The 26,918-nt window shown below is 35.3% G+C and overlaps 1 protein-coding gene across 12 annotated transcripts in view; it reads right to left on the bottom strand.

The window, feature by feature from the left end:
• The window catches only part of MFSD8 (major facilitator superfamily domain containing 8), a 37,618-nt gene that overhangs the window by 3,192 nt on the left and 7,508 nt on the right, over positions 1-26,918 (bottom strand). For 3 of the 12 annotated variants that reach the window (XM_086346793.1, XM_086346792.1, XM_086346790.1), the window contains 9 exons: positions 22,737-22,780; positions 15,943-16,183; positions 14,985-15,098; positions 12,636-12,780; positions 11,867-11,922; positions 8,185-8,293; positions 4,089-4,223; positions 738-841; positions 402-649 (listed from right to left, as the gene is read on the bottom strand). In XM_086346793.1, the coding sequence (XP_086202919.1) occupies positions 402-649; positions 738-841; positions 4,089-4,223; positions 8,185-8,293; positions 11,867-11,922; positions 12,636-12,780; positions 14,985-15,098; positions 15,943-16,183; positions 22,737-22,780 (1,196 nt within the window). Of the gene's footprint in view, positions 1-401; positions 650-737; positions 842-4,088; positions 4,224-5,303; positions 5,418-8,184; positions 8,294-11,866; positions 11,923-12,161; positions 12,287-12,635; positions 12,781-14,984; positions 15,099-15,942; positions 16,184-22,736; positions 22,781-26,918 lie in introns of those variants that run through there. The other 9 variants (XM_086346797.1, XM_086346796.1, XM_086346795.1 and 6 more) reach the window with 7 other exon arrangements.

Raw genomic sequence — 26,918 nt, 5'->3', positions numbered from 1 at the left:
CTGTGTTTTCATCTCTTAATAACTGTCCCTAGGACCACATGAAATTAAGTCTAGATCCAAATCTGGCTATCAATTTTGGTTGGCTAACTGTTGCCTAGTTTAACAATGAGTTTCTGAAAAGTATGCTTCAGATAATTTTTTCTATGAAAATAACTTAGAGCTCATAATCTGAGTTCAAAACATCCTTAGTTCTAACTTAAAGTACTTTCTGTTAAATTTCAGCTTACAATCTTGTAAGTACTTTATGAAAGTGGTGGGGTTTTAAATTTAAAATGCTGAGTATGATAAAAATCCCCTAAATCAGCTTATGTAAAAATGGAGAATGGATGGAAAAAAAAATGTGAGTGCTTACAAGTATACATATACCCCACATAACTGCAACGTCAGAATAACGGACTCACCTGAGGGTTTGGTCCCAGAATTTTCGAATATAATGTATAGGACATAACATTGCAGGATGGATAGCCTATTCCAATTAGCACAGCTGATATGAGGAACTGGGCCAGATGGATCATGGGGGTATACAGGCACCACGCTTGTTCAACTGGGCAACCAGTTGGTTCTTCACTGTGATCTTCTCTTGGAGACTTCCAAAGAGTAATAATTATTTCTCCAAATGTGGTATTAGGGATTGAGTTATTATGTAAATCTATGAAAACAAAATTAGTACAGTGTGTTACTTGTTAATTTTAGATGAATAACAGGGGCTAACATTATAGAATTATGAATGGCTATACCTTCCCACTGTATTTTGGGAAACTGATTTCCCCAAGGTAACAAGACAAAGAAGCCAACCCATATAATGATGAGTCCTCCCAGTAGAAGAGCACGCTCACCAATCCTGTTAAAGAACAGAAACTCTGTAATTTAAACATGAAACAGTATATTATAACATATAGTTCTATTACCTTTATAATTTTTAAAACTATAAACAAATAATATCTTGATACTTAAAGTGATATATTAATTAAAACAAATACAAACTATAATTTCCCACTAAGAGGAACTAGGACTCCTCTGAACACTGGCTGATTTCAAGTCTGGGACAAGAAGCATTAAGATGAGCCTTGACATCTTACCATACCAGAAACAATAGAAATTATCAGTGACTACTGGTCATAAAAGAATTCCCTGGCTGTCCAGTGGGTAGAGCTCTGCCTTTCTACCACAGGGGCACAGGTTTGAACCCTGGCTGGGGAACTACAATCCCATATGCTGTGCAGTGCAGCCAAAAATAAGTGCTCAGAGTCAGTTTGAGGAAGCTGGCCAAAAACACGACGTGAATACCAAAGAGAATAGTAGTGACAATGACTTGAGACACATAAAAATGTTATAATCTATAAATACATACTATATTAAAATAAAATATTCTTGGTAACTTAAGAGGATGTTACAGAATCCACTAGTTATTTTAAAAATCAGTTAATAAAAGGAAAGAATCTCTATCTCTCTTCTAAAAGCTATACTAAGAGATTTAAGAAACACAAGGGCCTGAGTCAAGTGAGTAAGCTATAAAATAATGTAAGACAAAACAAATTTTAAAAAAAATTAAGAGTGTAGAAAATCTGAATACACACTGGATATTTGATGATATTTAGAAATCACTGTTAATTTTTTTAGATGTGATAATGTTGTCATCTTCAACTTTTAGAGATACATACTGAAATATTTATGGAAGACATGAAATGATGTCTAACATTAGCTTCAAAATCATCCAGGTGTAGAGGATAGGGAGTGGTATAGATGAATCAAGATTATCCAAGGTTATAACTGTTGAAGCTGGATAATAGATGTTAGACATTCAGGACATGATTCTCTCTACACCTTTGCATATGTTAGAAATTTTCCATAATAAAATGTGAAATACACAAACAAGATCAAAGGTTCCTAAAACAAAAGAAACCCAACACTTCCCATCACCTTCAGAATGCCTACAAGGTTTCATATCTTTCCAACCTGATCTCCTCTCATTTGCCATTTCTCTCATTCTGCTCTAGCAAAAATGGCCTTCCTGCTTGTTCCTTAATCATATGAAGGTCAGTCTTCTGAGGCAAGAGTTCCAGGCCCCTGAAATGGCTATTCTGATTTCACTGAAGTCTCAACCCAGATATAACTTCAAACTGAGCTGCTTTCCTTGAGAAGCCAATCAGAACACTACCCATGCCACTTTTCATTCTCTTCCTGTGCTCTATTCTTTATACTACTTATTATGACCTGATTCCATACTTGTGTTTACTGGCTTTCCATAGAATACAAGCTCTTGGAAGGTATGAAATTGGATAACCTGTAAGAATATCAGCAGGACACTCTATCTTTGTAGCAAGATGTAATACATCTACTATTACTTTAACTGAATATGAATCGATGTCTATGTCCATATCTGTATATTGGCCTTTTTCAGTTCAGTCACTCAGTCGTGTCCAACTCTTTGCGAACCCATGGACTGCAGCACGCCAGGCCTCCCTGTCCATCACCAACTCCCGGAGTTTACTCAGACTTATGTGCACTGAGTCAGTGATGCCATCCAACCATCTCATCCTCTGTCATCCCCTTCTTCTCCTGCCCTCAATCTTTCCCAGCATCAGGGTCTTTTCAAATGAGTCAGCTCTTCACATCAGGCGGCCAAAGTACTGGAGTTTCAGCTTCAGCATCAGTCCTTCCAATGAACACTCAGGACTGAGCTCCTTTAGGATGGACTGGTTGGATCTCCTTGCAGTCCAAGGGACTCTCAAGAGTCTTCTCCAACACCACAGTTTAAAAGTATCAATTCTTTGGCTCTCAGCTTTCTTTATAGGCCAACTCTCACATCCACACATGACTACTGGAAAAACCATAGCCTTGACTAGACGGACTTTTGTTGGCAAAGTAATATCTCTGCTTTTTAATATGCTGTCATAACTTTTCTTCCAAGGAGTCAGCATCTTTTAATTTCATGGCTGCAGCCACCATTCTATCAGATCTAGTCCCTTAAATCTATTTCTCACTTCCACTGTATGATTTGGCCTCTTTCTTGGCTCTATAAAGACATGAATCTTCGTAGTATTCCCCATAGCACCCAACCCTATGCACTGACTCAGTATTTGTCAAATGATCTTAGAACTTTATTAAAGTTACATTGTTAAAGTATTCAGGAATAATTAAATTGTTAAAGCTGAATTCATCAACTAACATGCCACCACAGACTATATGAATGAACTAAATTTTATACAAGAATTTCCTTACAGTTTACTTTTGCAAAATGCTTCTTTAAAAAAGTGTTCTATGATCCACAGAGAACAGACTTATGGACATAGTGGGGGAAGGAGAGGGTGGAATGGCGAATTGAGAGAGTGGCAGGGAAACATATACATTACTATATGTAAAACAGATAGCTAATGGGCAGTTGCTTTATAACACAGGGAGTTCAACCTGGTGCTCTATGACAACCTAGAGAGGTGGGATGGGGTGGGAGGTGAGAGGGAGGTTCAAGAGGGAGGAGACATACGTAAACCTGTGCCTATTATTTTCTGTTGATATATGGCAGAAACCAACACAACACTGTGACACAATTATCCTTCAATTAAAAATAAATTTTAAAAATAAAAAAACTAAAAAAGTGTTCTATGATCAAAGTTGCAATTAACTTTGAGAAATGCTACATTCTCTATTTGTCATGATGATATAGTATATATACTGAAGATTTAGAAGTTTTAGAGTAAAGGAGTTTGATTATTTTAACCAGAATTTTCCAGACTTAACTATTAATCTTTCTTGTTGTATAACATATATTACCACATAGAAGAACAATATTTTATGAAATACACTTACAGAGATACTTTAAATAAAATATACAAAAGATACATTAGAAGACAATTATTCACTTTGTAAGATATTCTTGCTTTACCAAAAAATCTTCTACATGGTACAGAAATATGCTCCTTTAATAAATTTTAAATGTTTGCAAACGTTCAAGGACTAAAACTCATACAATAATAAGAAAAAAGATTCACATTATTTTACTAATACATTCACTTACATCATTAGCTCTGTTTCATGCCTTATTTAAAAAAAAAACAGGTGTGAAATAAAAACAAAGACACATAACTTACTTTTTGGAAAGTAATTTTATCCCCATGAAAATAATAACTGCCTCAACTCCAAGAGCAGCAAGTATTATTCCATCATATAATACAGCTTGTTCTCTGGTCCAGGCATACATATCCATTGTTAATGGAGTCACAATGCTAATAGAAACAAAAAATAAATAATTCTCATTTTATTTAAACCTTAGTCATTGTTAAAGTTGAAACAGTAAGCTTCATTAGATACCAACACATTTAAGAATTTGTATCCCTTTTATCAATGACATCAGATCTACATAAACAAAAATAGAAACACATTTTAAGGACATTTTATTATAACATAATATCACAGTAACACAGGCTACTAAGTTTGGCTGTTTGCATTTTTATTTTTTAATAGTTATTATAATTATATAAGTAACATACCACACTGCAAAAAGTTTGAAAAACAGGAAAAGAAAACAAACCATAATTCCTACCATTCTATTATAAGAAGTCATGGTTGCATTTTGGTTTAAATTGGTCTCTTTTCAATGAAATAATATTACTATGATTAAGTTATGAGAAACTTATGGGATTGCTTTTTCTCTTCCTCAATTTCTTTTATAACTTTGAATGCACATATTTTTCTCCCTATATCTAAGGCTACTCTTTCTTTATATGACTATCTGTCTCCTTCCTTGACAATCTTCTTTTCTGACTTTCTATCTCCTTCTGTTAATTGCTACAAAAAGAATTTAAAAATATTTAAAATAGTCATTCTTTAAAAAAAAAAAAAGTCACTTTTTTTTTTCAAAAAAAGAAAGTTTATTTGAGAACAAGAGTGAAAGCTTCTGCAGACATCTGACAAGGTAGACGTGTCTTGATAATAGCAGCCATCCATATTTCAGCCTACCAAAATTACCACAAATGGGACATATTTTTTCTAACAAAGATATGGATGTACATAAAGGGCTATGGCTAAACAGAGTCAAAGGAAAGTTGAGGCCCCATAGCTTATCCCTTAGACTGATAGGTGATGTAGGACTTAAATCAAACAATCCAGTCTCCTAATGCAGTGGCTCTCAACTTGGCTTCTTATCAGAATGCCAGGGACTTTGGAAAGAATATCTCCACTATTAGACTATACCCAAGTAAGAGTCTGGGTGGGGTGGGTAGGACCCAGGCATTGGTGTTTATTTAAGCATCCCAGGTGATTCCAATATGCAGCCAAGGTGAGTGGCCACTGCTCCAGAGGGAAGTAATGACCATCAGCAGGTTCCTCAGCCCATCCACTCCGTTAGGAAGGGGCATCTGTTGGTGTCGTGGCCTCTCGGTGAACCTTTATTTACTCTGCTCTAGAACTCCAGGCGTTACCTGTTTTGGGCAGATTTAGAGCATTTCCATTTGCCTTAGTGATTTTTACAGCAACATTTAACCAGGCAAATAACATCAAAGAGAGAAAAGTTGGAAAAAGAGAAATTTCCATAAGGCATGATATGAATAAATAAGTGGAAAAAAAATCTCAGAAAAAAATCACTTTTTTTGGCCACATGGTATGTGGGATTTTAGTTCCCTGACCAGGGTTTGAACCAGCACCCTCTGCATTGGAAGCATTGCATCTTAATCACTGGACCACCAGTCAAGTGCCAGAACATCACCATTTTTTTAACATCATTTTTTATTTTAAAATCAGATGAGCTGCTTTAGAAAACAGTTCAGTGGTTTTTCAATAAGCTAAACACAAAATTATCATATTATCTAGCCTTTCCACTTCTGGGTATATACCCAAAAGAACTGAAAGCAGGGACTCAGATACTTATATACTAATGTTCATAGTAGCATTATCTACAATAGGCAAAAGGTGGAAATGACCCAAATTTCCACTGACAGATGAATGGATAAACAAAACTGGTATATACATACAATGGAATAATTCAGTTATTAAAAGCATAAAATTCTGGCACATGCTACAACATGGAAGGACCTTGAAAACATCATGCCAAGTGAAACATGCAAGACACAAAACGATAAAGATTGCATGATTTCACTTATATGAAGTATCTGGAATAGGCAAATTCATAGAGAAACAAAGTAGAATAGAGGCAACCAGGGGCTGGGTGAGAAGGAATGGGGACTTACTGATTAATGGGTGTAGTCATGCTTCTGTCTGGGATGATAAAAAGGTTCCAGGGATGGGTGGTGGTGATGGTTGCACAACACTGTGAATGTATTTAATGTCACTGAATTGTACAATTAAAGATAATTAAAACAGGGACACGCCTGGTGGTAAAGAATTCACCTGCCAATGCAGGGTTTGGGTTTGACTGCCCTGGTTCAGAAAGATTCCACATGCTGTGTGGCAACTAAGCCTGGGCACCATAGCTACTGAAGGGCCGGCACCTTAGAGCCTGTGCTCCACAACAAGACAAGTCACCACAATGAGAAGCCTACGAACCACAACCAGGGAGTGGCTCTTGCTCACTGTGACTAGAGACAGCCAGCACAGGGACAAAGACCCATTGCAGCCAAAACAAAAAGTAAAGTGGTATACCTTAATCAACAAGTACATTATTATATACAAATTTGATCTCAATTAAAAAAAAAAAAGAAAATATGGCAGAAAAGTTCTAAGAATCATAGCAGACTAAAAGTTTAATACATGTCCAGTAACACGTGGCTTCCCTGGTAGCTCAGTGGTAAAGAATCTGCCTGCCAGTGCAGGAGATGCAAGTTCAATCCCTGGGTTGGGAAAATCCCCCAGAGAAGGAAATGGCAACCCATTTCAATATTCATACCTGGGAAATCCCATGGACAGAGGAGCCTGGAGGGCTACAGTACATAGGGATGCAAGAGAGTTGAACATAACCAAGCGACCAAACAACCACCACCACCATTAACATGGCTCAACATGGATTAATGGGAAATAAATATACAAGAGAATAAATTAAATTCTTAAAATTGAAAAAAAAAGTTTTACTGATACTTTCAAACTGTGGTACTGGAGAAGACTCTTGAGAGTCCCTTGGACAGCAAGTAGATCAAACCAGTCAATCCTAAAGGAAATCAACCCGGAATATGCATTGGAAGGACTGATGTTGAAGCTGAAGCTCTAATACTTTGGCCACCTGATGCAAAAAGCCGACTCACTGGAAAAGACCCTGATGCTGGGAAAGATTGAGGGCAGGAGAAGAGAGAAACAGTATGAAATGGTTGGATGGCATCACTGACTCAATGGACATGAGTCTGAGCAAACTCCGAGAGATAGTGAAGGACAGGGAAGCCTGGCGTGCCATAGTCCATGCAGCCACAGAGAGATGACTGAGTGACTGAACAACAATATTCACCATAATAAAATAAATGCCCACAAAAGGAGATGAGGTAAAACTTTCATATATCTCAATAATTTTTTAAAAATTAAGTAGATCTGGCATAAAATATACCAGCATAAAAATGTTACAATATATTGGTAAGTGAATACACCAAGCCATCAAATGATACTATCACATATTCTATGTTGGCTTAATGGACACACACATACACACAAACCTCAATACTTACAGCTGTATAGAAAAAATTGTTAGGAAAATAAAACACACACTGATGTATTAGCAGTGGCTACCTCCAGGGAAAGTAGTGGATATGGAAATACAGTTGCAGTGTTTGGAATATTTTTAACAAGAATATATTATTTTAATAATATAATGGAAAAGTATTTTAAAAATAAAGCCATATGATAACTTTTATAGGTCAATAAAGCCTACACAAGGCAGACATACTAGTTTTTTTCAGGATTAGGGCTGAAATAGAGTTAAAATTTCTAGACTGAATCCAATATACATAAGTCGGGAACTACATAGCTTAAAGTAAATTAATACACAGTTTTATAACTATATTTATCATAAAACTCAAAAGGAAAGGAAGAATAGTGAAACAGACTCATGATAAGGCAGTAAGTTTATCGACAGAGAATTAACTACATTCAAGTTAAAAGGCAAATAATTTATACTTGCCTTTTTACATCATAAGAAAAATATGCCTCACATAAGGTTTTTGAGAATATCTATAAGCCTGATTAATATTGCATAAAGAAATACAGATTATTTATACAATCTGATTTAGATGAAAACAGAAAAAAACTTACGTTTCAAAAAGGGCAAAGATAAATAGAATCACAAAAAACAGAATATTGGTGGCCACAACAGCAACTTGATCAATATTTTCTTGGGGGACTTGAACTTCATCTGTACTTGCTACAGTAAACAAAAGAAAAATTATATTATTTACATATTTAATTTTCTCATGACACTAAAATAATGTAAAAATTATACGTAGAAAATTCAATGACTAAACATTTAAAATGGTTTTTAGGCTTCAAAATAGTTTAAAAGTAACAGAATTTACATGATAGAAATAATTTTTAAATGGCATTGAAAATTAAAGTGAATTTTCTTTCCAAGACATACATTTCAATTCTGTTATCTATAGGAAATACTCAGATTTTCTATTTGGCATCTCTCAAAAAGAGAACTGTATGTCCATAGAATTCTATAAAATCATCTCATGCGAGTACATTTCAGTTGCAATTTTTTTTCTACCTTACTGAAATTTTAAATTTACAAGGATTTCATGAAGACCTCGAATAGTTTACTAAATCAGTTCTCAGTTCTATGATTCACTTCAATGGATACATATTCTAAATTTCAGTGAATTAGTATTACTAAATATTGTTGCATTTTTTACCAGAATTTTTGAAAGTCCTCACATTACCATTTATATTTTTTGCAAAGAACTACCAAGATTTGATGGCAGTTTCGTAAATTAGGAAGGCAAATGAGTTCAGATATTCACTGATCTTGAACTATGAAGTTAAGCAACAAACTCAATATAAGCTGTATCTGATGTAATTGAGAAATATGAAGTTACATACATGTATTTATATACATTCATTATGTTTTTTAAATAATTTACCTACTTACTCAGAGTAAACGAGGTAAATAATACAAGAATATATTTACTTATGCTATCTTTAAGTGTATGCACAGCCGAAGTAGGAGCAGGGGGTAACTTTCCTAAGATGTAGCAATTTCTATATTTTTTTTCATAGTAGTGCCTGCCTTTATATCTCAAGATTCCTGAGAATGAGTTTCTTTTCCAATATCAGTCTGTTATACTTGTGGGCAATTAGGCACCTTGAACACTCAACACAGGGTTATAACCTCCCTTTTACACAAAGAAAACCAGTCATCTTTGCCCAGTTCCTTTTCTGGGGTAGATTCTGGTCCCTGTGGGCCTTAAATTATTTGGATAGACCTCCCTGATTCTCAATTACCACCTAAGCCAGTCTTTAATCCTTTGAATCAAATACCAACATTGCCCCAAATTAGACTATAGTTTATAAATGGGTGGTTAGTTTTCCACAGCCTCCAACCAGCGCTAGCTTTAGTGGGGAGACTCAGAAATGATGCATCCTAAACTGCGGGAATTAACTAGGTATCATAAGAATTTTAAGAAAACACTACATTAACGTATTGATTGAAAAACTGTGTAACTGGAAATCAAACCTGATCCCATGATAACACCTTTAATAAGAGGAACAAACCTGATATATTTCATCTAAACATTTACTGAAATTTAAAAATCATCTGTTTTATAAAAATTATTTTGAAGGTCCTAGAAATCTTATGAAACATAATAGATTACTCCTTTTAAAACTCTCATTTGTGTTTCAGAGCAGTGCTGTCCAACAGAACCCTGACATGATGGAAATGTCCTTTCTCTGTGCTGTCCAATACAGTCGGCCACTAGTCACATATACCCATCAACTGAGCACTTGAAATGTGCTAGTGTGGGATTTCCCTGGCAGGCCAGTGGTCAGGACTCAGTGCTTTCATGGTTGTGGCCTGGGTTCAACCCCTGGTTTACTATCCTGCAAGCCACAGAGAACTGCAAGCAAATACACACAAACAAAACAAAACAAAAATCCGAAATGTAGCTAGTGAGATGGTGAAAATAAGGAATTTCTTTTTCTTTAAGATTACTCTTCATTGTTTTGGCCTCACTGTGCAGCTTGAGGAATCTTACTTCCCTGACAAGAAGGACCCTGGCAGTGACAGTGTCAAGTCCCAACCACCGGAATGCCAGGGAATTTCCAGGAATTTCTTAAATGTAACTAAGTTTAAGCAGTCAAATTTGACCAGTGACTACCACGCTGGACAGTGTAGCTGTAGGTCTTTGCTACTCAAAGTGTGGTTCAAAGATCAGCAGCATCAGCTCACATGGTAGCTTATTATGAATGTAGATTCTCCCTACTTAGACCTCACCCTAGGCCTACTGAAACAGTCTGCGTTTTCACACGGTTCCCAGGTGCTTTCTAAGCATATTAAAGTCAATAAAGCAAGGATCTATATATGGTTATCTCCTTCAACTTGTGAAAGATTTTGCTTCTTGTGTATCTTCCCTTTCTTGGCCCCCAACTACATCCTCTTTAACTTGCTCCTTCTCTTTATCTGATAGGTCCTTTAAGTTAGCATCCAATTTTACACCTGTTCCCAAAAGTAGCTTATTTCCACTGTCGGTACTCCTTCACCATGCATTCTTTCTTTTGAAAAATTCCAAACATATTTCTTATCCATCTATGCCCTACATTCAACAATATTTTGCCACACTTGATCCATCTATCCCTTCCTTTCCTCCTTTCTCTTTTTTTGCTACAGTGTTTTTCATTGGATGTCTCCCAAATTTCTATCTCTAGGTTTGGTTTCTACCATCAAAATTACAAATGCCTCTGGAATTTTTTAGTTGTTCCTAGAGTAGCATTGTATTTGGCTTGATCTAAACTGAAATCGTTTTGTCTTTTCAGCCAATATCCCTTCTTAAATTCTTTTTCTCTCATTCTTTCAACTATCTGGAATCAAACCCTAGCAGACATCTTCAACAACCTCCTCCATTGTTTAGCATTACCTATCCAGCCTGTCAAGAATCTTGATTTTCTTTTTTCTTTGAGAGCTCATATCTATCATTTCTCCATTCTCAGTTACTGCTGTAGTTCAGGTCTTCACGTACCTGGATTAGCCTCACTTGGAATGTGACTAACATCATACTTTCCTTTGTTCAAAATTTGCTATAGCTTCTCATCACTCTGCTTTCCTCCGAACTACTTTTAACTTTACCTTCCAGTAGTTTGCTGTGAAAATTAAATAAAATGCCTATCAAAGAACTCAGCAAAATAATACTGTTTTTTCCAAAGCTTTATAAACTCCTTGAGGGCAAGGACTAAACTGCATTCTTTTTCACGAAGGGACACTCCCCAAAGAGGGTATAACTAGAAGTACTTAAATAATGGTTTATTTAGTAAACTATACATACTTACCAGACTGGGAACCTATTTATGGGCCAGAGAAAGAGCTATAGGATGAAAATGTGCATTTGTGGAGTATACCGAAAGAATAAAAATGCAAAAGAGAAACCATACTTATACTGATGATTAAGTGAACAAAGAAATACTTGAATCAGAAAGATACATTTGATAGCAAAACTACTGAATTCACTTCAAAGATCTCAAGGATTTTAGGATATTGCTCTTGGAAAACAAGATGAAGTAATTTTTAGCAATGGTTTTACCCTGCCAGCTGTGCACACCAAATCACTGATACAGGTATGCCTTTGTAAAAATAATAAATTAGGTAAATTTCAACTCTGGAGACCTTCCCCAATTACCCATTGTGTTGTCCTCAGAAATAAGATTCAAGTAAATATCAAACAGATAGAATCATTAGAAATACTCTGTAATATTATAGTAATTTAATCAAACAGGTTAATAGTACCTTCTTCAAAATTAATATTTTTACACTGTCGTCCTGAGTCATCCACACGATGTTCTCTTAAAAGAAAAACATAAATATTGTATCCATGAAAGGTTTAGTATAATAGATGAATGGTTTAAATTTATTATTAGCTTTCTATTTTTTCACATTCTGATAGTTTCTTTTACTGCCTTCTGAGTAATGAAATTATTATGATATAACCAATAAAATTAAAATGATATGTTACAACTATTACTGTATTACTTTATCATATAAAATGGAAAAAATAATTAATCTAAGAGCACACATGAGCTACCTTAATCAGTATTTGAAGTTTTCCAATGGTTTTCAACATGAGTTATAAACATCTGTGGACTCTTGGATAAAACACTCCAAAGTAATATATAGTAACAAAACTTCTGTAGTTTTATAAAATTTCTTCTGATATATAAAAGATAAGAAATACATATTATGAGGAATTTTTGTATCTAAGGTTGATACTAATCATTAATCTACTTAAAATGTTGCTTTCATGCTATTACCTTACTTAGAAACCTATAATTAGTAAATCAAGACCAAACTTTGAATCTTCAAAGAATTTATAATCTGTTCTTACTCATCATCCACTATTTTAGTTAAGAGTACCACATGCATTTGCTTATTAAAAAATATAAGTACAAGAGACATCAAAAACCAAATAAAGACATCACAGAAATAATTCTTCAATAGTGATAATGCTTATTTATTTTCACAATTTACAAGAGTAGTTTTATCATTTCTATCTAATTACCTTAATATAGTAAGGATCAGAATAATATTTAAAATTCCCAGGAAGGCGCCCAGTAAAACTGGTGCTGTGTACATGTTTATCTGCAGCTTAATGACATCCCACGTCACGCCCTTTTCTCCAATGAGTGCAAAACAAGTCTGAAAAACTTATTAAAACAAAATATGTATATGTGAATTATTACATGGGAGGTACAGGATAAAACAAATATGAAAAACATTTACCACAAAATTGGAAATACTGTATGGAATCTCAACACGGATTTCAAGAAGCAAGAAAATTGGTTCTTGGGGGGGAAGAGACAAAAAATTTACTTTTTCTGTACAAAACACAGATATAACAGTACAAAAAATATATGTGATACAGATGTGTGATATTATAATTTCATTGGATGGAATAATTAGGAGAAAAAAGTCTAAAAAGCCTCCTTTGGGAGACAATGATGTAAAAAATGGGTGAGAAGCACTGATGTACAGACATTCACAAAGGATTACTCCTCACATAACATGTATCTTCTTTTTTAAAAAAAAGATCTCTGTGATGGACAGGGAAGCCTGGAGTGGTGCAGTCCAAGGGGTTGCAAAGAGTAGGGCACGACTGAGCTACTGAACTGAGAATATTTAAGTTATACAATTTATTCCATAAAAAATTATTAAACTTTAACCAATCTCCTTATAAGAAAATGCCACATTTTAACTTAATATTATTAAATATTACCGTGGATAAAGTATTTAAACTATATATTTAATATCATTTTCGACTTGGATCTGTGGCAAAAATTGGATTGGAAAAGTATCTAATCTCCCGATTTAGATTCTGCATCTGGTTCTGCCATTACTTTACGCATAGCCTTAGAATGAAAATTAAGTAAAATATTGCACCTAAAGCACTTGGAACAATATCTAGCACATAGTAAGCAGTCAATGGGCTTCCCTGATGGCTCAGTAGTAAAGAATCTGTCTGCTAATGTCTAAAGAGTCGGACATGACTGAGCAACTGAACTGAACTAAACTGAATGTGCAAAAGAATCGGACATGACTTAGCAACTAAACAGCAACAACCACAAGCAGTGAATAAATGTTTGTACTTAGTGGTGTGGTTATTACTGGAAAAGTCGTCTCATCTTTTTAGGCTTACAGCTGCTCATCTTTAATACAAAATTTTTTACTGAATAATCTTTAAAATGCTTTTTAGATGGTCAAAATATTTACTGAGAGCCTGAGCCTATATACCAGGTACTATGCTAGACACTGAGGGGAAATGGCAAATTTAAAAAGACCCAGACTACGCCCTCTTGTATTTTATAATATATTTTAAAATAAGATCTCTTCTTATATTTTATTTCAGAACACCAAACTGAAATATTAGATTTTGGTGAATGATGAATTAGATTCTCTATTGTTAAAGAGAAGAAATGATGGAAACCAGAGCGGCCTGGGGTGATGATGAAGTAAACTGAGTTACATTCAAATTTATGCCATTTATAACTGCAATATTAAAAGCATGGGCAAATTATATGTCTTTTCAATGTTGTTATAGGCATAAAAATTAATTTCTCTACTCATTTAGCAGAAAATTAACTGGTCTTACAGAAATATTAAATCTTATTAACATACTTTTATATTCAGCTAAAGTATGAATGCTTGGAAAGAACAGACTAGTAAATTTTCTTTAAAGGTAAGGACAAAAGGCAAAAGGGTAAAGAACTTGCTATAACTTTCCTCAAATCCTTCAGTTAAAAGAACTCTGTTTCTCATAAACAGGGAAAAAAAAAAAAAAGGAAACTCTTGCTGAGATACCAAGCTAAATGATAACCTGACAAAACATACACTTTGGATTCAAAGAGTTAGGACTGAATTTCACGCCTCCCATTTATCCAGAGTGACCCTGGATAATTTACTTATATTCTCTATGCCTTGGTGTTCTAATCTGTACAATGGGGACTAATAACACTTAATCTAGTGGAACATGAGTTAACACATACAAAGAGCTTAGCCTCACAGCTGGATTAAAAAATATCATTTCCCTTCCTTTTCCATCTGCTATGGGGTTTTATGGGCTTCCCTGGCAGCTCAGATGGTCAAGAATCTGCCTACAACCTGGGTTTGATCCCTGGCTCGGGAAGATCCCCTAGAGAAGGGAATGGCTATCCACTCCAGCATTCTTGCCTGGAGAATCCCATGGAGAGAGGACCCTGGTGGGCTACAGTCCATGGGGTTGCAAAGAGTCGGACACAACTGAGTGACTAACACACACACACACAGGGGTTTTATTCTTGGATTTCACCTAACATTTGAACTTCAAAAGTTTACCCAATTCAAATCTAAGTAATGACAACTGAAGAACACCTACCTGGACCTAGAATAAAGCCTAATGCTTGACATGCACTTGTGTTTGCCATGGAACTTGTTCTTTCCTGAAGAGAGGTAGCACCAGCAATATATGACCTAATAACAGCTACATTTCCTAAGAAAAGACACAACAATCCAAAAGAAAGTAAAGTAAAAATAAAGAAAATATTTTATAGTTTATAAAATTCAATTTAATTTGGCTCTATACGGAAGAAATATTAATCTGCAGCATAGTCACTGCTTCTTCTTTATGATATACAAAGCATTTAGAGTCAATAAATCCATCAGTTAATAGAAACCATTACTTTTACTAATATGAAAAAACGGTTAAAGATTTGAATGAATTAAAAAAAAAAAACAGCATTACAGGAAACTTAAAATTTTTTTCATCATTAAATACTGAGAAAGAATTGAGTGAGTGGAGTACTACTAATTGCTACACACTCGGCATACTTATACTATGACATAAGAAACAGAAAAAGAAATCCTAACAATTTAACTCAAAAAAACTTGTTGAGCACTTATGTTGAAGAGACACTGCTAGGGGCTACAGAGTATTTTTAAGAGTGGTCATTTGTCTCTAGTTACACCAAGTTTACTATCTAGTTGGTGATAAAGGATGAAAACAGTACAAAAAGGTACATAAGCAAATGCCAGAGACATGTTAAAGGGAAAGATCTGTTAAGGTGTAGGGTAGCCTAAGAAAGCTTCACGGAAGATGCAGAACTTGAACTGAATCTTGAAGGATGAAGAACCATGGAACAGAAAAGAGAAAATATAAGTAACGGCAACATCATTAGAAAAGGCAAAATGATAGCAAAGATATTTGTAATGAGACATCTGTATGATGAATGAGGTATAGGAGACTGAAAAGAGGTGACCCTAGATGAGAAAAGGCCATGAATGTGAGGATGAATGTAAGTTCAAAACAATCAAAAATATATATGCATACATATTACCTGCCCCAAATCCTACCAATCCACGAGCAGCCAACATGTAGTATTTATTATGAGAAGCTGGAACGTGGACATACGCATAGAGGCAGTTGGCTGCCACCGAAATAAAAATGGAAACAATAAGAGGTTCTTTTCTTGGTCTGTAATTAGACCACAAACCAAATATAGGTGAAGCTACCATCTGGCCAAGGCTATATGAAGCAATAACCCAGCCCAAAAAACTTGCATCAGCAGTCTGATCAATCTGTAGAAAAAAGAAATATGCTTTAAGAATTGTTAACCAAGAAAAGTAAAGTTAAAAAGCTGCATACATTTTTTCTGACCATTTAACATTTCTTATTAAAACAAATAAAATCAATAATTCTAACGCATAAGTCTTATAACACTACTACTTATAATAAGGAATTCAAGCTTCTGACATTAACTATATTAACAATTCAGTACACAAGGAAAAGTGCTTAAGAAGCTTCATTTTTTAGAATAACTATAAAAATTCTACATCATAAAAAAACTTGTTAAAAAAATATTCACATTATATACCTAACAATAGCATCATAAAATTTATATGCCATTCTTTAATTCTTATAAATACAATTATTTACCCTTATGCAACTCAATAAGCTACAGTTTATTAGCTTTTTTATTATTATTTGTTGGGACTAACTGCACACAATAATCAAATTCCAAATAAAATTTATCTCATTAAACCTACTACTAATTCTTCCTTTCAGCATCGACAATCCAGAGTTCTACCAAAGAGGATTATATATCATGAATGTTGAGGGAAGAACTAAATGATTAAAACTCAGAAAATACTTTCAGAAAACAGAGAATTCTAGCTTACAAAGGGACTATGGAATAAATCAGAAGATTGTTTTTATATACAGTAGATTATATAATAATTTAGAAAAGTAAGAACCATTATGTATTGGGACATAAGGTTAAACCTATGCAGGTTAAATGGTAGAATAATTTAACAAGAAAAACCATGGGCTTTTTTTTCCAAAGGTATTTTTAAATAGCTGAAAATGACTATATTTAGGTATATTTTTTGTTTGTACAGATGAGAAATAAGAGTGAACAGGTATAACAACTTCATGTCCTACATGTAACAATTTAAAAAGCAATGAAAACTAAACTTTAATATTAGATGTCCAGTAATTTGAAAGCAAAGGATAAAAGTGTCTTCTCGGGATATTAATTGATCATAGTCAAGTGTCCATTGCATGGACAGAAGTGAACTGATTCTTGAAGGTGCCTGTAACACTTTGAACAGTATCTGCTATTTTAGTTGGATACTATTTACAATGACTGGGAAACTGCAATCTGTTAGAATTCTGCTAGAATTGTAACAGGAAAGTAAAATGGTTTGGAAGATACAGGTTCTATACTACAACAGAAAGTTCAATTTAGTAACTGAACTGTTAGCTGTGCTCCTGTGTGCTTCTCCCTCATTGTAATAACAGCATCCTGTTTCCGGCCCTCTGGCCACCTCTAATGATCCCCCTCATATTGTTTTCAGGATAAAACCTAAACTCTTTCTTAAGAAAAACTAGCTCACTAGCTGGCCACTGTCTCTCCTCTCCAACCTCATCTCTCTGCATGCTTCCTCCCCAGCTACTAACTTCCAGCCACACAGAACTTTTTAAAGTTTCCAAAATGAGTCAAGCTCTTTGCTTCCAGGCTTTTGCACAGGTTTCTCTACTGCACCTTCCATCAGGAATGCCTTTCTAACCTCCTACTTCCTGGCCCTGATCATTCCTTCAGGTGGTCAATTTCTGGAGGGCCTTCCCAATTCAATTCTGATATAACTGATTTTGGAAAATCTTCCAGGATCTCTTTGGTCTAGATTAGCAACATCTCCTAACCCCCATGTCTGTCTGTCTGTGTATGTCTATCACCCCTCCTGCTCACTCCTTCTCTCTCTCTCTCTGCCTGCCTCTCTCCCCATCTCTAGTTCTCTCTGCCCTGTGCATGAGCACACAAAGGCATGCATGCACACACACTTTTTATCTGTAAACTTGTTTGATTTTGCACACTTCAGCGAAAGTCAGATCTGTTAGCTTCCCTTTAAAACAAAAGACAAAGCATATATTGAATTTCAAAATATTCTTCTCTAAACATGTTAATAATAATGACAAAGTTCTAGAAATCTTAAAGCTTTGCCATGGGAGCTGAGATGTGTTCCAAGCCTTCTCAACTATTTGCTGGGCTGCGCTGTGTGTGCTTAGTTGTGTCGGACTCTTTGCGACCCCATTGACTGTAGCACACCGGGCTCCTCTGTCCATGGAACTGTCCAGAAGAATACTGGAGTGGGTTACTATTTCCTACAGGGGATCTTCCCGCCTCAGGGAGCAAACCTGCACCTCTTATGTCTCCTGCATTCGCGGGTGGATTCTTTACCACTATGCCACCTAGAAGCCCCCTCAATTATTTACTTATAGATTATTGCTTATTCATCCAATTACAGCTATTAAGGCCTTCACTGTGACAAAACCTGTGTGAGGCAATACGAATACAAATTGAGTAAACAGTTCCCTGCCACCAAGCAGATTCCAAATCAAGTTCTACTCATCTGATTTAGAAAAATCCTGCATTTTTGACCGAGGGGAAAAAACCAGCATGCTTAACTCTTTTTCTGTCAAATAAGGATAACTTCACAGAGCTGTTATGAGAATTATTCAAGGCAATACATGTAGAGTACTTAGAGCCATATCTGCATATAGTATGCACTAAATGAATGTCACCTATGCAATAAAAACATTAATATTTCTTAGCATTTTATTTTTACTGATGTCAGCTTTATTATTATATTTTATTGTAATTCATGCATGGGTATCCCCACTATGTTCCTGGACCTATAGATAACCCATTATCCCAATTCAAAATCTAGGTTTAAGAATATGATTCTTCCTGGAAATTAAGCACAACTCTGGGCAACACTGGAGAAGGCAATAGCACCCCCACTCCAGTACTCTTGCCTGGAAAATCCCATGGACAGAGGAGCTTGGTAGGCTGCAGTCCATGGGGCCGCTGAGTCGGACACGACTGAGTGTCTTCACTTTCACTTTTCACTCTCATGCATTGGAGAAGGAAATGGCAACCCACTCCAGTGTTCTTGCCTGGAGAATCCCAGGGACGGGGGAGCCTGGTGGGCTGCCGTCTATGGGCTCGCACAGAGTCGGACACGACTGAAGCGACTTAGCAGCAGCAGTAGCAGCTGGGCAATACAGCCTAAGGAACCACCCAGCTGATAGCGGTCTATCAACCATGGCCAGAAGCACAAGCCAGAGATTCACAGTAGTAGCAAATTTCTTTCAGACAGATAATTTACTGTTTGGGTTTTCTGGGTTTTTTTCTGGCAGGGGGGAGAGGGGTGGCCCAGCTTTTTAGCTTTCTCAGAGATGACTTTTAAGCTAAGCAATATGTGGTAACATATTATCATAAGAGAGATAGTAACCTCAAATTAATAATGAAAATTTTGATAAACAATAAGAAATTGCTATATAGCACAGGGAACTATATTCAATAGTTTATAATAATCTATAATTAAAAAATATATATGTAGATATGTATGTCTGTGTGTGTAACTGAATTACTTTACTGAACATCTGAAACACTACAAATCAACTACACTTCAATAAATAAAATTAGAAAGAGAAAGAATGAAAAATTTTAAGGCAGTAGGTAACATAGTACTGTAGAGTCAGATTTTGGTTTCAGATAGGCTTGATTCTGCCATTTTCTAGCTGTGATCTTGGGCAAGCTACATAACTTCTCTGAGTTTCTTTATCTGTTAAACAGGAGTGATAATAACCACCTCACAGAGTTGTTAAGAAAATCAAAAGATAATTTACATGTTTGTGCCTGGCACACAGTAAGTTATTAATAATTATAATTATTATAATAATATTAATACTATTATGAAATAACTTGACAAAATTATTTCACAAGATTTTGGGTGAAAATGTTATATTTGTATTGCTAAAGAACTAGTGATATGTTCATGTGACCTCAATAATTTTTCTTTTGAAGAGATTTCAAGTATTTGCTGAAAGCAGTGAATTTCAAAATTCAATGTATTATGCTGAGTAGACCTAATTGTGCAAATACCTTTTTTTTTGAAAATTTTGAGGTTAGACACAGAGACCACTGAAATCAAGAGTTTTGATATATGGAAATACATATTTTAGCACAGAAGATGTTGCTTCAGAATTGTGACATATACTACTCTAATAACTCTGTCGGTATGGAAAGAGTTTTTAAGTTCATGAGTAATGATTTCATGTAAAATAAAGCTTTAATTAGTTTAAATTAATTTTCAAAATGACAATGACACTGGGGCACTAAATCACTAAAAAGTAAAATTAGTATTTTCTTCCTATATTTCTTTTAAAGATAGCGTAAGAAGTAGAATTTTAAGTTAATAAAATCTAAAATGAATATAAGATGTCAATAAATTCCTTATATGTGTTTTTGCATGCTCAGTCACATCCGACTCTTTTCGACCCCATGTACTGTAGCCCGCCAGACTCCTTCCTGTCTATGGGATTTTCCCAGCAAGAATACTGGAATAGGTTGCCATTTCCTCCTCTACGGGATCTTCTCAACCCAGGGATCAAACCCATGTCTCCTGCATCGCAGGTGCATTCTTTACCACTGAATAAGTATAATTTCTAAACCTTAAACATTCATCACATTATGTTTAGTACTTTTGTTGAAGCCATCCGGCCATTCTAACAACCTAGTAGAGAAGTTTGGTACATTCTCTGTAACACACAGTTACAACACTCAATGGTAAGTGTTAATGATAAAGGGATATCGAAGTACAAGGGAAAACCTTCTAATCCAAAGTGAGGTGAGGGACAGTAAGAAAAGGCTTTTCAGAAGGGACATTGGAGCAAAGGCCTGAAAATAGTGGAGAAGAAGGGAGGAAGGGAATGGCAGAAGAAAGGAGAGATGCAGGAGAAAAAATCATTCCAAAAAAAAAAAAGGAGGAAAATGTGCAAAGATCTGAAGCATCTTAGGCTCATCTAAGTACATGTATCTAATAAATTTTGCAAGTGAGCATGCAAAAAAACCAGGCATAAAAAATTTATTGACATCTTATATTTCATTTTGGATTTTTTAGTACAGTATAATTTTTAAACTCTAAACAGTCATCAAATATATCTAGTATTTTTGTTGAAGCCCTCCAGCCACTCTAACAACCTACCAGGGAAGTTAGGTAAACTCTCTGTAACACACAGTTACAACACTCAATGATAAGTGTTAACGGGAAAGGGACATAGAAGCACATAGGAAAACGTTCTAACCCAAAGCGAGGTGAGGGACAGTAGTTTTTATGATTATTAACTTAAAATGTTATTTTCTTATGCTATTTTTAAAGGAAATATAGAAGGAAAATACTAATTTTACTTTTAGTGATTTAGTACCACATTTTCATTGCCATTTTGAAAATTAACTATAACTGATTAAAACATTATTTTACATGAAATCAATACTCATGAAACTAAAACTTATTATAGATATAATGTGGGCGAAGGCTCAGGATTTAGGCTGAAACACTCATACACATTGCTGGAGAAAACCAAAATACAAGGAGCAAGTTGATAAAGAACAATACACAAAATAATTTAAGAATAAAGAGTTAGGGTAATGGCATGGAAGCTAAAAGAAGGTTTCAAGAAGCAGAGAAAGGACAACAATGTCAAGCACTACCCAAATGTCACCTCAAGTAAGGACTGAAAAGTATCTAGTATTTATTCGGTGAGTAAGTCTTTGAAGAACTCATCAAGAGCAGTTTCAGGGTAGCAGAGGAGTTAATCACATTGTAGCAAGTTAAGGAGTGAACAGGAATTAGGAATTAAAGAATTCCTTCAGAAACCTTGACTGAAATATTATTATAGATTCATTATGCTTCCAACTTAAATACTGATTTTTTTAAATAAATTCATTACTGGAATTTTAAGATAAAACTGACAGTTACATGTCAAATATATTTTTGTAACAGGTAGACTTGACAGGACTTGATGATCAATTGATGTCAGGGTACCCACCAAATTTTCATCTTCTTTTCACTCTCTCCTTCCCATCTAGGACTCGCGTTAGGCATTACTGACAGTAACCACAGCATCAAAATATGTATATTGTCAATTCATTCCACAATGTCACCTGACAACCCAAATTAATTCTATCGGAAAGTATGAAATGTGTACATTTTAGGAATTCAGACTATGTCTAACCTAGTTTCCTTTTTATCAGGGAAGGGGTATGAAGAGGATGGGAAAATGGCTAATAAGGATGTGACCATATATCTAAGGGTTTCCCAGGTGGCTCAGGGGTAAAGAATCTGCCTGCAATTCAGGAGATGCAGGTGACAGGATTCAATCCCTGGGTCAGAAAGATCTCCCAGAGGAGGGCATGGCAACCCACTCCACTATTATTGCCTGGAGAATCCCAAGGACAGAGGAGCCTGGTTGGCTATAGTTCATGGGGTTGCAAAAAGAGTTGGACATGACTGAAGTGACTGAACACAAGCACACACATACCATATATCTGTGTTTGCCTAGGACTGCTGGATATAATCCTATATTCTGCTATAATACTCTTCTCACTTCAAAAGTGTTCTGGTTTGCACAATAAAGCATATGGTCACCTTACTTATAACCCTCTTTAGAGGAATTATGCTCATGTTATTCTAGTAAAGATTAAATCAGAATACTACAGAAACCCCCTAGATAACTACATAACAGTTACTACTACAGCTACTTAAGAGAAGAATGAAGTGTACAAACCTTTTGGAGATATGGCCATATTGACATTATCACAATAGAAAATCCTGTGAAGAGGCGAATTCTGTTATTTATATTTACAATTTCATCACTACAGATACAATTTTTTGAACATGAATTTTAAAACATCATTCTGAATTTACAAATTTATTACCACAAATGTTTAATTTATCAAGCAATGGGATTTTATTTATCAGAAGAAAAATAAATACTTAAGACTTGAAAATATATATATAATTATAGTCCCTCACTATAATTATCATAATAAAAGCAGAGGACCTATATTTCTCCTTATTCACATGTCTTTATTGTAGCTGAAAATTACTGAAAGCTTTGTTAAGCATTTACAGCAAAAATAAATGGAGGAAAGGCCACTCTGTTATAGAGGAATGCTAAATTTGTAATATTTTATTTGAGAGAAATAATTGACTGTAGGGAGGACTAAGAAGGAAAATGACCTTTACAGGGGACAGTGGCTAAAAAGAACCAGGATTCCTCAAGATGGGCATACCGTAACAGAAAATTGGCTCTGCTAGCTTTTATTGCTTGATAACTGCGATGATTATCATTGGACTTCCCAGATGGTGCTACTGGTAAAGAACCTGCCTGTCAATGCAGGAGACATAAGAGACCCGGGTTTGATCCCTGTGTCAGGAAGATCCCCTGGAGGAGGGCATGGAAACCCACTCCAGTATTCTTGCCTGGAGAAGTCCATGGACAGAGGAGCCTGAAGGGCTACAATCCATGGGGTGGCAAAGAGTCGGACATGACTGAAAAGACTTAACACACACACAACTGTAATGATTAACTCCAATACTATTTGTCAATTTTAAATATTAGGCATATCCAATCAAAATCATATCAAAGCTATTTTTTAAAAAGTTGTATTAAGATAGAATTCACATAGAATTCACCCATTTAAAGTGTATGATTCAATGAATTTTAGTATTCCAAATATATGCAACCATCACTGTAGTCAATTTTGGAATACCACAGTCATTTCAAAAAGAAACCCTGGACCCTTAGTTATCCTCTGTTACCCTCCATCCTCTCCCCTACAGCCATAAGCAACCCAGAAATCTACTTTCTGTCTCTATAGGTTTTCCTTTCCTGGATTTTCATATGAACAGAATCATACAGTATGTGTTTTTCTTGTCTGGCTTCTTTCTTTGATAATACTTTCAAGGTTCATCAATGTTGTAGCAGTGTCAATACTTCGTTCCTTTTTTAAAAGCCTGGTTTATTTTTTATTATTAATTGGAGGATAATTTCTTTACAATATTGCACTGGTTTCTGCCATATATCACTATGAATCAGCCATAGATATACATACGTCTCGTTCCTTGTGAACCTCCCTCCCACCTCCCATCTCATTCCCACCCCTCTAGGTTGTCACAGAGCACCAGATTTGAGAAAAGTCTGACTTAAAAAATAATTTAATTATTAGTTTCATTTTAGTGTATTTTGAATTAACACAATGACTTCGATGAAAACAGGGTTCAAAGAGTCAACAAATATTTGAAAACAAGACTACTATTGCACAATCAAGAAACTTGTAAACAGGTAAAATGTTTAACCAATTAAACCAATTAAAATCTGAAGTTAAATTTTTTTTTGCTGTTCAATTTGAAATTATTACTTATGTTTTAGATAATTGAGTACTAAAAAATTAGAAGTGTTTTAAATGAAAAACAATTGTTGCAGAGCTTGCTACCTAAACAACATTCATTTGCACCCCCACTTCCTGATAGAATCCTGGTTGTATTCAAGTATTTATCCTCGTTCACAAAGTCACATACTTTGGAGGACACTGTGTCCACCCCAAATTCCAGAGGGTCAATCCTTAGGTCCCAACATTCTAGCTGATGATGGGTTTAGAAGTTAACAGGTAACCCTGTTCTGATCATTGCGAAACGAGGGGAGGTCTACTTTGGGACCTCCAGGAAAGAACTCCTCATCTCTTTGGAGGTTTAAAAAATAAGCCCCTTTCAGTCAGTAAAAATTTCTGTGAAAGGACTGACACCTGGAAGTGCTGCTGCATCCTTGCCATAGCCTAAGGATGAAGGCCATACACAGAAGAGAGCGAAACCAAAATACTTATTGAGAAGCAGAGCCAGGGAGGGTCACCTGGAGTTGTTCCCCTGTGGACATCTTATAAGAAAACATCACTGTTCAAGACAATTTTTTGTTTGTTTGCTTTTCTTAAGGATTTTATTGACAGAAAAAATAAAGAAAAAATTACCAATATAAATTAAAGTGATCAGTTTTGATGTCCTACATTTACTGGTCATCATTGTCAGGTTGTTAACATACTTGTTCAAACCGATTTGAATCAACATTTTTTTTCCTGATATTTGTAGAGATCATAATAATATACAATCCAATAAAATATTAAAAATATCCTTTATTTTGTACTTTTCTTTAGTTTTAGCTTTATATAAAATCTGTTTTTATTCAATGTTGAATCATAAGGAAGATTGGCAAGTGACAGAAAACAAGAGAACGACCCAGGATTAATAGAAAGAATATGGAAAAAAATTTAGTCAAATGACCACTAAATCCATCTCAGGAAGAAAGCAGTTGCAAAATTAGTGCCTATTGACTTAGAGGATCCAAGCTTGGAAAAAAAAAATTAATCCCCTAAAACATTCCTTTAAAAACTATCACAGTATTAAGAAATACTATATATATAGTATTTGAGAAAAAATATGTATATTCCTTAGCATTCGAACACAATTACAGTTCTTAATTTTTTTTCCTGATAAAGATTAACTTTTTAGTAAATATATTTTCAAAAATAATGTTAATAGGTTAAAATGCATCAAGCTTTATAAATTAAGATTTTTGCACTTCACTCAGGCTTCCATTGTGGCTCAGCCAGTAAAGAATCCACCTGCAATGTAGAAGACCTGGGTTCGTTCCCTGGATTGGGAAGATCCCCTGGAGAAGAGAAAGGCTACCCACTCCAGTATTCTGGTCTGGAGAATTCCATGGACTGTATAGTGCATGGGGTCGCAGAGCTGGACATGACTGAGCACTTTACTATTTGTATGTATCAATATAAAAGTTAAATGAGGTTCACAGGCAACAAAAGAAAAAAATAGATTTGCTGAACTACACCAAAATTTAAAACTTTTGTGAACAAAGGGCACAATCATCAGAGTGAAAGAAAAAAAAGTCCTGGAATGGTAGAAAATATTTGCAAATATATTCAGAATATACAAAGAACTCTGCTGCTGCTGCTGCTGCTGCTAAGTTGCTTCAGTCATGTCCGATTCTGTGCGACCCCATAGATGGCAGCCCACCAGGCTCCGCTCAAAAACAAAACAACAAAAACATTATTTTTTTTTTAAATGGGGAAAGGACTTAAACGACATTTCTTCAAAGATCATATATAGATGGCCAATACGCACGTGAAAAGATGCCCAGTGTAAATAATCATCAAGGAAATGCAAATCAAAATCACAATGAGCTACCATCTCATGCCCATTAGAATGACTTGTTGCTATTTAGTTGTTAAGTTGTGCAGATTCTTTTGCGACTGCATGGACTGTAGTCCAGCAGGCTCCTCTGTCCACTGGATTTCCCAGGCAAGAATACTGGAGTGGGTTGCCGTTTCCTTTCCCAGGGGATCCTCCCTATCCAAAGATTGAACCTGAGTCTCCTACATTGGCAGGTGGGTTCTTTACCATTGAGCCACCTGGGAAGCCCCATTAGAATGACTACTATTAAATAAACATAAGAGTTGGTGAAGATGCAGAAAAATTTGGACCATGACTGTCAATGGTAATGTAAAATGCAGCAGCAGCTATGGGAAAAAGTATAGCAGTTCCTCAAAAAATTAAAAATAGAATTATCATATGATATAGCAATTTCACTTCTTATATACCCAAAAAAACTGAAAGCAGGATGTTAATGAGATATTTGCACACTCATGTTCACAGCAGCTATTTCTAAGAAACAAGACATTGAATTAACTCAAATGTTCATCAACAAATAAATGGATAAACAAGATGTGGTGTACACTGAAGGGGATCAAAATATGTTATTTCAAAATATGCTGCTTTGGCATATTGATTATTTTGAGCTGAAGGTAACTAACAGGAGACACAGTAGGGCTCTCTGCCCTCCCTATTTCTGCCCAAAAATAGGGCATAAATTTCCCCTGAGAAATGTACTCTTCCA

This window comes from Bos grunniens, chromosome 17 (genome assembly GCF_055505025.1).
Source record: "Bos grunniens cultivar Pamir isolate PY7600 chromosome 17, Bosgru_T2T1.0, whole genome shotgun sequence".
NCBI classification, from domain to species: Eukaryota; Metazoa; Chordata; class Mammalia; order Artiodactyla; family Bovidae; genus Bos; species Bos grunniens.
Note: the sequence above shows the minus strand (reverse complement) of the source record. Positions and strands in the feature narration are given on the sequence as shown.